The 12,125-nt window shown below is 38.0% G+C and overlaps 1 protein-coding gene and 1 pseudogene across 1 annotated transcript; one reads left to right on the forward strand and one right to left on the reverse strand.

The window, feature by feature from the left end:
* Positions 1–41: 41 nt before the first annotated feature.
* On the reverse strand, positions 42–10,908 carry LOC149103277 (small cysteine-rich protein 4-like). The gene is made up of 5 exons (XM_089273124.1): positions 10,849–10,908; positions 10,584–10,715; positions 10,280–10,400; positions 1,159–1,227; positions 42–151 (listed from the first exon to the last, which is right to left on the reverse strand). Coding segments are annotated over exons 2-5 (231 nt in total). The 5' UTR covers positions 10,624–10,715; positions 10,849–10,908; the 3' UTR covers positions 42–150.
* LOC149103278 (uncharacterized) lies at positions 3,018–4,019 on the forward strand (annotated as a pseudogene).
* Positions 10,909–12,125: the final 1,217 nt, after the last annotated feature.

Here is a 12,125-nt window from a genome sequence, read left to right on the forward strand (position 1 = left end):
CCCACATAACTTTGGAGAAGTCAATACTTAAGGAGAGACCGTCGAGGAAACCTTCATCTTTATTACCTTAGTTTCTTTGTACAAATGAGTTTACATATGTCATGCTTAATTTAATTTTGCTGCCACTGCACACACTCTAAAACGGCTGCATCTGCAAGAAAACAATGGCAAAAGACGTTTTCCTCACTGTCACAGCCTCTAAACTAGATATAAAGTTATGAATACCGTAAACTTTCTTCAAGTCGTAAGTTTATGTAAGATACTCGAAAATGGTTCGTGACTAGAAGCAAATTTTGGTCGTGGAAGATTCCTCTTGGAGGTGAATTTTGGGCAACCGGAACACCGGAAACATCCTCATTTCTTTACGTTAAACTATAGCAGAGTAACTGTAGTTTCACTAGTTAAAGCCGATTCCCATATCACAAATTAGTTTTTCGCATATTCACAAAAACGCCAGCTCAGGCAAGGCGGACCAACCTATAAAACAGCATTGCCAGCGAGTTTCGTGAAATCAGTTGCGGGGATATTTTGTTTAACAAGGTTTATAACAACAAGGGTTGGCTGGAGTAACCTTTCACTCAACTTAAATCACTTAAATCAAATGAATGCTTTTCTTCAACAGTATAAAACAATGTCGCTCATTTTAAGAGCTGTAAAACGCGAAGCGTTATAAACTGTCAGTGAATTTGTAGAATTGAATTCCGACCTCAAATCATTCATGTGACTAATAGTAAACAGAGGAACATCGGAAACAGGGTACCAAATTTTGCCAGGGCATAGTCCACACATTGAACAGTCACCCATTAATGGGAATTCACATATCACAAAGGAGTACAAAAGTCTCCGAGGTTTGAAGACAAATTTTAATTTTGAAGTAAACAGAAATTTCGTTTATCGATCACAACATTCACTTCACTTGAAAATGAGATGGTTTAACTCAAAAACACAAAGGTACCCAGAATATGAAAAAACAACCTTATAGCAATGCTGGACTCGAATTTAGTGAAGGATTGACGAAAAGAGAATTGGTGAGATTTTCTTGTTTAACCACACTTTGAAATCGAAAATGAGAACAACATGGTTTCCTCATCTCCGCAAGACGAGACGAAGAAAAATCTAAAATATAAGCTCAAGGAACCTGTAATACGTTTTACTTACCACAGTAGCCATGTTCCTTTTGGTTGGCGTCGAATAAGACCTGTGGGACCTGTGGTACTCTTCAAAGCACTGCAAAAATGAATCAACGCTTGCTTTGCTTCATCTTTGTCCCAAGGAAATCGCCATCTTTGTCGGTGACATGTGTGCACGGAAAGCGGTTTATCGACCCTAAAATTGCCATAAGCGAAATGAAACGGGCAATTTTCTCTTCACTTTGAATTGCTTTTCACGATAACATGCCTTACATGACTTACTAAGGACCTATTAAAGAATGATTCTCCTTCGAAAGTTCGGTTGTCAAATTCAGCAGCATCGAAAACCGCGTGTCCAAGCAAAAGTGCGAAAACCAGGTGAAAACAAGAAAACTTTTCATTTTTTCGCGCATGCGCAGACAAAAGTCCCCTTTGTTAAGAAAAGATGGAAAAGCAGTCTGGAGACTATAGTTAAGAAAAAGAAAATAGTTTTCGTCTTTCTATCCGGAAATCCATTAGTGTACTAATAAAAACGCGTTGGTCTTTATTTAAAAAAAAAAAAATACCATTCAAAACCATCCGTTCGAATTTACATTTTTAATTTAAATGTAAATGCTACAATCTAATTGGCTGAGTTTTAGTCCATTTCCATTATTGTGCAGTGGCCAGAGGTCGCCCGCATAATAGCCACATAGGAAGATTTAGAAATATTACTTGATAACTGAATTTGATTTTTTAGACTGAAGACTAAACAAAGGAATTTGACTGTTATGCCACTTTGAAAGCTCAAACGTTTTGAATGAAGTGATGAGCGAGTGTAAACAGCTGCAAGGTTCAAAAGAGAGTGCAATCCGCGTGTGAGTTTACTAAAGTGTGAAGTTCAATATTGCCTAATTTATTTACCTCTCACCTACCTCGTCTTCTCGGTCCATACTGATTTTTTTTTAAGTAATTGCTTTCCACAGGAACATTATTCACAATACTGACATTACCTACAATACTGACATTATTTACAATACCACATTGCTCTTTACTTACAAAAATAAGATTAACTGCAATACTAACATTACTTTCATCAATTAATGCTAATTTAAATATTTCTCCTTTACCTTTTTTACAATGCTTATAGTAATGCTAACAATACTACATTTAAGAAATAGAAAACGTGTACAGTGTTTCTATCGAGTTTTAGTATAAATCTACTAGCGTTCTATCACGAATGCCGTTTTGTGATTGGCTACGCTACTCAGTATCTATTCTGTGATAGATAGTGAGTAGCGTAGCAGTGTGCGCTTGTTAACAAAATGACGGTCTCTCCTTGGCGTTTTCGAAGCGTCTGTGAAGAGGATATAGATAAAGTTTTGAACGACTAGTAGATTTATACTAAAACAATTAGATTATTCGCTCTCGATTTCTATGCTTGATAGTTGACTCGGATTGCGCCCTCGTCAACTATCACGCGATAAAAATCTCGAGCTCATAATCTAATAGTTCAAAAGAAACACGATTTTTAACCAATCAGCGCGCGTATTTTGTTAGGGCAGTTTTCTAAAACAAAGTTTTAATGCAAAAAAAGGCACAGCAGAGAGGGTATACACAATGCAAAACAAAACAAAAACAACGAAGGAAACACTTAATTAACAGCTGTAGGCTGCCTTAAGTTAGCAAAGCTACAATGGTTACATTACCTTGAGGAAGATTATACAGTTTCTAATAAAATAACAAAAAGCTGGAAGAGATGGATAGATATTTTAAAACAAGAACGGAAAACCAGAATATAGGGAGGTTTGCCAGGCGCTTATCAGGAATAAGCCGATGGATTTTTAAAGGAGAAAAACTTCCATTTGTTTGTAAACTGAGGTGGGAATTGTACCGGATAATCTGATCACCAATAATTGCGTGTCATGGAGGAGTGAAGACGTGTTTGCAACGCTCCGCAGTAACTTTTACTTCTTTGCCTAATATTCTTTTTATGGATAAGCTGAATTCTACTGTTGAAAGTAATCTGAGAAGTCCAAAGTTGCCTGACGTTTTTGTGCGTTTGACTGAGGCAAAGGAAAGGAGAGAAAGTTCCAGCTGCGACGACACCATTCTCGAAGCTCTCGGAATGGTTGAAGGCTTGGCCGAGAAAGTCGACCTTATCTTAGCTAAACTGTCCAAGCTTGACAAGCTAGACGAGATTGAACTTCGTCTTGACAACCTCTCTACTTCTGTATCTAGCATCGAAATGTCCATGAGCCAACTTGAGAAAGAAGTCTCCGTTCTCGACTCGAAAACCAAGACTATCGACAAATCGGTAGATGAGTTGAAAGAAAGTTTATGCTTTTGTGAAGACGATATTTCAGATTTGAAGAAGAATGCCTACGGTATCAAAGATAATTGTTCTTCGAACACCGACGAACTGCGCAAACAGATTCTGTATTTAGAAACCTACAGCAGAAGAGAGAACTTAAAATTTGTAGGTATTCCAGGAAAGATTACTTCAAATGACATCTCTGATGCCCATGAAGGATCAAACGAGGACACAGCGGCAGTTATTTACAAGTTTATGGCAGACGAGCCATCGATGACGGAACCACAGAAGAGAATTGAGTTTCAACGCATTCATCGTCTTGGAAAACCTAACAGAAAGAGCCCACGTCCGATTTTGGCCAGATTTCTTCGCTACTCTGACCGTATGAAGACATTCCTAAGAAGTTGTACGATTTGCGTATGACTCAAATGTCTAAATTTAAGGAAGCGAAGCGAAGAGGTTTAAAAGCGATTTTCAACAAAGCTCAGCCCGACCGTCTATATATTAGTGGCAAATATATCCCAGCAAACGATCCATTTTTCTGACTTTTCACTTTGTTGTTGTTTTTATTTATTCGAATAGCTATTCCTGGAAAGTGCTTTCCATAATTATGCAAGAGCTGTTGTTGTTGTTGTTGCTGTTTTTTTTTCACTTATCAATGATATAGGCAGGTATTTTTCAATAGCTGTTAGTGCTGCGGGGCGTGCATGACGCCTGGAGAGGATGACGCCCTTACAACTTGTCTTGGGGCAGTGGGCATGTATATCGCTGTACGTTGTTGTGTGTTTTGTTTCGTGTGTGTGCGTGAAGTTTTCAGAATTTCAGAATTTCAATAAGCGTGTCAAGTTTTTTCCATTAATTATCTTGTATTGTTCGCTAGGCGCCACTTTCAATTGTTGTAAGATCTTATTTATAACACTTTCACCTGAAAATGGCTAATTTTAATTTTAAGCTGTTGTCCTTGAATGCTCGAGGGATTCGTGACTTTCATAAACGTAAAACAATTTTTACATGGATTAAGAAACAAAAGGTTGACATCGCTTTTCTACAAGAAACCTACAGCTCCCAAGAGATTGAAAATCAATTTAAGGCAATTCATGAGCTTAACAGTTTTGTTACCATGGCAACATACTGGGTTCCAGACCTCCCCAGTATCAAAAGCTTTTCTGGCCAACGTTGGCGATCCATTTGGATATTTGCTAATGGTGTCTCATATGCACGATCCAGCAGGCATATAAATATGTTAGCTTGAACTCCTGGCCTCGTTTAATGGTTTCCAAGCTGAAAATCACTAACATATTGAAATCAAGTGGGTGGGGACTGGAAAAGCGTGAGTTGCCATGGGAACAGAACTTTTTATAGCCGTAGGTGTGTTTCCTGTAGAACTATTAGCCTACCAAGTTTCAATGGATTCTGCTGTAAATTGACCGAGATAGCTCTATCTATATACTTAATATAATATTGGGTTGAGTGTATGACGTCATCAGTCATCTCATTTGCATATTTTACACATTTTTCAAACTTAAGTATCTCCGGAACTAATGCATATATTTGAAAATGGTAAACGGCGTTTTTATTCTTTCATGGAACTCTATGTGATACACCTAAAAAATCAAAGGGTAAAAATTTGATCATAGTACCATATGTTTCGCGAGGCGGAGAAATCAAAGACAAACTATTTTTATGGCCAATAATTCTGGTGTCGTCAGAAAAAATGGGAAGGGTAGTAGTCCTATAAACACAAAGTGAGAAATCGGCCTCTCAACATATGCACGCGCTTCGATATGGACGCGTTTTGGAAGGTTTCTTGGTCCCATCTTTTGATTTTCTTCCATTGTGTTTTCTATGAAAAACGAACGGCTGATAACGGGAAAGGAAAAGTGAATTTTAGGTCCATGTCTGCTTCCTCCGCCCTGATGTATTAGCAACTCCTTATATTTTCCGAGGAAAGGTAGATAAAAATTGAAAAGGTGCCGTGATTTTCGTCGTTCGGTCATACTGAAAAGATTGCACTAGTTCAAAAAATTAATGGGTGGCTTTTTCATTATCAATATTGAAATGAGAAAATCTCATTCAGGTTGATTTCCCAGCGACGCAACCGGCAAGTGTTCGTTGCTGTTGTTTTTCAAATTCGGACATATAGCACTCAAGCTCCCGGTAGTCTTGGCAGTAGTACAGGATTCCGTTGCCATTAAACGGTAAATGAAAACTTACGATTTTCTTCTTCTCCTAGTGCTAGCTCTGCGGCAGAATTTACTGAAGGGTCAGGACGACGGCTACGGTTAATTTCTGAGAATTGATCAACTTTAACGCAACCTTCACCTCAAAACTGGATCTAGATTGTACACAAGTATAAAGGAAGCTATTTGCCACTACTCAGAAGGTCAACAAAGGAACCTGAACGGAAGAAGATGTATTTTCACCGGGTGCTAGGGTTATGCAAATGAGCTTTGACATGAGCGACAGCTATGTAAACACACTGACTGCAGCAGATTTTAATCTGTTCTCGCGTGCAATCCAAGGAGATACCCACCGGTTTGAACTTATAGAACGGTTTATTAAGGTATGAAATTTACTGTGATGTACTTTTTAGGCTTCATTTAGACCCAACTTTTGAGATTTTCCCCGTCAAATTTGGCTTAATTTTAGTAAGTGATCAAAGGCCTCGGAGTAGGGTGTCTTCCAGCCTCGCTGGTAAGCTTAGAATTTTTCGAAAAGTTTCCATATTTCGTCAGTCAAAGAAATGAATGTGCCTTAAAATTCGTATGAAAACGAAATTCCGTGAGCTGCATTTTAGGCGACGTAGCACGCTTCACAAAATCTGCGAATTTTACCTTTCTGATCACGGTCGGCAACCTCAGTTCGGCCAAAATGCAATTTTGGCTCGTAGCAAAGCAAAAATAAGGAATTGGAAAATAATAAATTGCTTTTTTATATATATGTGTCAAACACTTTTCACTGACAAAAAATGAAGGAAAATTATTTTGATCCCGAAGTCGAGTGGACCGCATTTAGCGGGACTGCCACTAAATGCTTATTATAAGAGCGCATTCCCAGTAATTGGAAAATCTTTGTGAGCCCAGACTCATAAGAACATGCATTAAACTACAGTCAATACATTGTGTTGGACACAAATAAACATTTTAAGTTTGATTCAGACAAAGCTAAATTCTTGATGAAAAATTTGAACCAAATTTCTTGACGTGGTACCAAACTGCAAAATAGAAAAGACCACAGTGTATCTGCTATTTTTCTTATTTATTCAATTTTCAGCAATAGAAATTAGATCAGTCTTTTCTCACGCAAAGCTTATGATTAGTTGATTACAATCACTGGAAAAAAAATTGGGGTGCCTGTGCTCGTTGGTGAGCTAGAGCCATTTTTCAACTGACAGAGCTCAATACCAAGGCAAATCCGTGATGTTTTCAATATGCGCGTGCACGAGCGCGCGCTAATGACGCCATAAATTATGCGCAGTAAGGATACGCGATGTAAATGTGAGGAATGACCTTTAGGGCCCATTAACCGATCTTTTCGAGCCGTTGTTAAGGAAAATTCAGTCTCATCTAACCTCCTCATTTTTAGTTAGTTCAGAGTTATTTCATGTGTTTCAACTTTTTCATGACCAGTAACACTAGTGATGACGTCATCAGGCCACGCCCATGGTCATGTGACTAATACAGAAAAAATGCAAACGCGCCCAGGCAAATTTCTTTCTCGGGATTTTTTTCTTTGATTTAATATTTTAATTTAAATCCTCATTACGCTATGCATCGATTTTGTTTCATTTCTAAAAGGTCAGATTTTGAGAGCATTTCAAAATATTGAAAAATTCGTAATTTTCTGAAAAAAGCATGATTTCGAAAAAGGAATGCATAGCTATGTTGCCAACATTGGCTTTAATCGAAAATCGTCGAAAAAGGCTGGATTTAATGAAAAACCGCGTTTCCTTTAGCATTTAAAGGAACCGGAAGTGCGCCCGATATCTATTGGACGTTACCCTATGAGCGCGTGCGCAATTTACACTACCAGCGCACTTCGGTGAGATCACACAAAGCCACACGGAGTTAGTTTTTCTCTTTATATTGCTCATGTTTTTCTGTCTTTCTCTTATTTTGTCTTTGCTTGTACTTTTTTTGCTTTGCATTTTGTGAAACACAAAGAAAAACATCTAACATGTATGCGAATTTGCGAGCTTTTGAGTTGTTTTATTTTCCGTGCTCAGGCTGACGTAAGTGACCGATAGTGAAATTTCACCTCCTTAGCAACGCGCGCGAGCGCGCGCATGAATCGGTTAATGGCCCTTAAGGTGGCCGAACACAGTTTTCGCGCGCGCTTTTGCTGATGCAATTCAGCGCGCGCACAAGGATTGCAAAAAACAAACATGCCGTCAATAGAGCGATCATTTTATTTACTCAACACCCGCACTATCTGTGCTATTTTTCTCTATAATTGAACGCAGTGTATTGATGGCTTTAGTCTTTTATTACAAAGATATGTTAGAAAAGGTAGTGATGCAAAGAAGCCAGCAATTCTCAGCTTTTTCTTTGTTACCGAAAGAACCCAGTAAAATACAGCGCGTGCGTGGTAGGTGAAAAAATTGCGATTGAATGAAAATTGCACTCTCGGAAATACGCCTATTTCTCGGAAACCACTCATTAAAATTTCACGAAATTTGGCAGGAAAATACTTTAGGAAATAAGTAACTGGAGTATTGAAAATAATTGAACTTGAACAAAGGAAATTCTAGATATTCCAGTGAACCTTCAACAAGTGAAAATTAAAGATCTCTCTGATAAATTATTAGCAAAATGGTGTTAACTTGTGAGAATCGTTACAAGCTTGTTACATGCAAATTATAAAGAAAATCTAATGACTAAATTTTCTACAAATAAACAAAATCGATTTTAAAGGCCTGTTTATATTTATTCATGCTGCCATGGCAAGGGCACATACGTCAGCTTAACCATCAAAAAACCAAAGGTTGTGTTGTTAGCTAGCTTGCTGCCATTTTTGACGACCGAGGGATCAAGGGTTTTAGAGAAAAAGGTCAATGAAACACAGGTATGAAAAACTGTGTTCAGCCACCTTAAGTTCCGAACATAAAAGATGTTTAACAAATTTTAGCCAAACAATGCTCCAACAAAGTAGAAGTCCTATTTTTTAACATCATTGCTATATTTTCCCCCTGACAAAGATGATGTTAGACGAGCCGATTTTTAACGCCTTTTTTTAATCCATGTTACACGAGACAACTTTTGTGGCAACTTTGTTGCGGCAAAGGTCGGCAACGGTATGATACACGAGACAATTTTTAACGCAACATGCAAAATTCGGACAACAATATTGCAGATATTTGAACCGCTCTCAAAAACCTGCAACATGTTCCCGCAACTAGATTACAATCGAAATTTAAACGCGAAGAAAAAGAAAAAGACTGGTATCTAATAATATGTAACAAGAGAGAAATCTTCATTGTTTTACCATTTTTAGGGTTCCAAAGTAAAGTAATTACCCAGCAACTTAAATCTTGTATCTATAAGTTTTATGGTTGTTTTAACGTTAAAATAATTTTCCGAAACACCCGCCGAATTAAATCTTTTTTCCCGTACTAGGACAGGTTCAGCCGTTCTCAGATGTCTAAGGTAGTTTACAAGGCAAGCTGCTGGGACCGTAATGATTTTTATATAGGAAAAACAAAGCGTCGACTACACGATAGAAAAACTGAACATTTTAAGGCTCTTGCTAAAAGCGGTCACACCTCAGCCATTGCGGATCACGTTACTTCCACAGGTCATAATATTAAATGGGACAATTTTGATATCTTAGCAACTGGTAGGTCAGATATACATTGTAAAATTAAGGAAACATTGTTAATTCGTGATTTAAAGTCAGCCTTGAATGAAAACGTTGGCAGTGAAAAACTTTTTCTTTACTAGCATTTTGTATTGTTATTATTATTAGGGTATTTCTTTTCTCTCCCGCAGACTCATCTGTTTGTTATTAACTATTAGTCTTGTTACATATTATTACATACCAGTCTTTTTCTTTTTCTTCGCGTTTAAATTTCGATTGTAATCTAGTTAACGGTCATTTCTGAAGATGTATGTTGTACATACGAAACGTCAAGGAAATTAACTTTGTTTAACATGCGTTTTGGTTCCATGTTTATCACCGCGGTTTGTGTTTTGTTTCTTCTAAAGCTACGATGGCCAAGGAAAAAGAGTTTTTATGTTCCCCGCAACGAAATGTTGCGATAAAAGTCGCCCTGTGCGACATACTACACGACATCGATTTAACAATTGTTGCGTTAAAAATCGGCTTGTGTAACACATGTCGGCAAGTGCAGTGCAGTGGGTCGAGGAGGAGAGAAATTCCCATATAAAAAGCTGTTTTTGGTAGCTCTTAGGGTGTTCAGCCTCAAAAGGTCCACAGCGGGAGCTTTTGCGATACTTTTTAGGGCATTGAGCCGAAATAAATATGACCAGAGATTTTGTGTTGTTTAGAGTTGGTACGTCTTGGCGGGAAGAGGGGGGAATTTCTAGTCACGCCCACAAAACAGGATCTTGGTACCTCTTAGGGTTTTTTCTTTTTTTCACAATTTCTGTCCTCCACCCCTGTCCTTTTTATATGGGAGTCCCCCGGAGATTTGCTTGCGAGGAGCTTAGTAGTCGAACTAGTCTTCAGCAGTCTTCTTGTAACCCTTGCCCTACTGTAGGCCATCCCCTTAAAATGTCTCGTCGCCCATCGTCCTTCTCTCGTAAAAGTGAGCTGGTCGGTCGGTTTAAAAATCGGAGGAAAGAAGAATGAACATATTAACATATAAAATAAATGATTTCCAGCTAGGAATCCTTACCATTCATCCCAGCAGCAGCATCCAAGATTAGGAGAACCACAGTAGTAATCAAAGCATTCATGAAAGCGCTGTGGGCACTGCCCCCTGGTGTAGTATTGCTCATCGCCATTATTCATGCATTCTGTAAGCAAACAAATAAACAAACAAACAAGAGACAACGATCATTCGTTTGTAAACCATCAATGCGTAATGCTTCAAACACCACTTAACAACTGCAATTCATTTTAATTGACATGGCCACAATCAGTTTTTAAAAAATTCTAGCAACGTATGGTTGTCATCAATGGAACAGAGGAACACTCACCTCGTTCATTGCCGCCCCACTGCCTGGCGTGCAAGTTCATCCTCTTTTTTCCAGAGACAGTACCCTACACGGTAAGGGCCCCCAAAATGATCCACAACAGGCAGGCAACTTTGGTGTCCATAACTATCGTTACTGCAACAGAAAAACGCGAATTAGGAGAAAAAAACAAGTATAAAACGTTGTTAAGTTTTAGCTTAAAACAAAGCTTATTCGGCGCATTAGCTTCTTTCAACTCAAATTACTGAAGCACGTTCTGATGTCCTACCTTTGCTTGGAACTTGGAACTTGGAACTTGGAACGGTGGATCAAGGCGTGATATCAAATACTCTCATCAAGTACTGACGAAGACTGCAAGACACGCTCTTATTTATTCCCCATAGGCCGCATAATTTATGCGTTTCTGAGAGACGGTTGCCTTTTGGAATATGAACAATATACTCGTGAAAAGCATTCCTACATTTTCACGGTTACATTGACTACAAAATCATGGCGGTGTACTTTTATTTTCTAATTTTCCTCAGCGGGGAATGTTTTTAGTTTCAAATCTCCCCCAGGCCTAGTGCATATTTTGAGTTTCGTCTCTAAACAGATTAAATATTATTTCATTCCCGCGTCCCTATTTCAATACTTATTTTATATAATTTTACTTGACAGGAAAACTTTGTTCTGTAAGCCCTAATCACGCGCCAAATGTAACAAAGATTCAAACGGGATCGAATAGATTGCAAAAACTTTAGATGAAAGACCGATTCATTTTGATTTACCAGTTGTTCATGGTGGAATTCCAGTTATGTTAGTAAGACAACTTGACCAACGGATAAGAAGTTTTTTTTATTTCCATATGCAGGTCACCCTTTTTCTTGCAGCGATATATATCACTCAATTTGTTCCCCCATATAAATACATTCCTCTTGATACAGCTGGAGTGAGTTGTAACACCCATATTTGGATGACTTGGATTAGCTCCCAGCCAAACCTAAGGAATTAACGTGTTTTTGTTCAGTCTTGCGTAAGAGTCCTGAGTACGGAGATTTTATAAAGAAACGCCATTTTAAAACAAATTTCTCTTGGAGCGAATTTAAACGTAGGGAAAAATCGTTAGAATTCGGAGTAACTGAAAATCGCGAGAACTGTTGTTCAAGGCCGAATTCCTAGATAACATGTTGGATGATGTGGCAATGTTTAGAAACATCAAGAAAATAATAAGTAATAAATAATACCTCTTTGTGATTGTTTTGACTTTTATATCTTTGTTTTAGAACGTTTCTTGCGCCACAAACGTATGGACAATATTTTTTACTAGCAATTATGAGTCACTTATCAATATCTGTGTTGTTAACAACCTTCTTAATAACTCTTAAAAAACTCGTTGAAAAGAATCTGAAATACCATTATTCTTTTTTACTGGAGACTACTTTCATCTTATTGGTTTCGAGCGGTTTTATTGGGCTGAAAAGTACCGCTCGATTCCTTTTGTTTTTAATTTGCGGCGGCCTTTTTTGGTTGATATGTTTTTTTGTTATTAGGATTTTACCGAAAGCA

Source organism: Orbicella faveolata, unplaced genomic scaffold (assembly GCF_042242905.1).
Source record: "Orbicella faveolata isolate gen_17 unplaced genomic scaffold, um_ofav_v1 contig_35, whole genome shotgun sequence".
NCBI lineage: Eukaryota > Metazoa > Cnidaria > Anthozoa > Scleractinia > Merulinidae > Orbicella > Orbicella faveolata.

Bases quoted from the DNA above. Each gene is read 5' to 3' on its own strand.
- LOC149103277 (XM_089273124.1), bottom strand. From the start codon at position 10,623: ATGAACTTGCACGCCAGGCAGTGGGGCGGCAATGAACGAG. The intron at 10,401-10,583 runs GTGAGTGTTCCT...GTTTGCTTACAG, and splicing joins GTGGGGCGGCAATGAACGAG to AATGCATGAATAATGGCGAT. The intron at 1,228-10,279 runs GTAAGGATTCCT...TCATTTTTGCAG, and splicing joins TGCTGCTGCTGGGATGAATG to TGCTTTGAAGAGTACCACAG.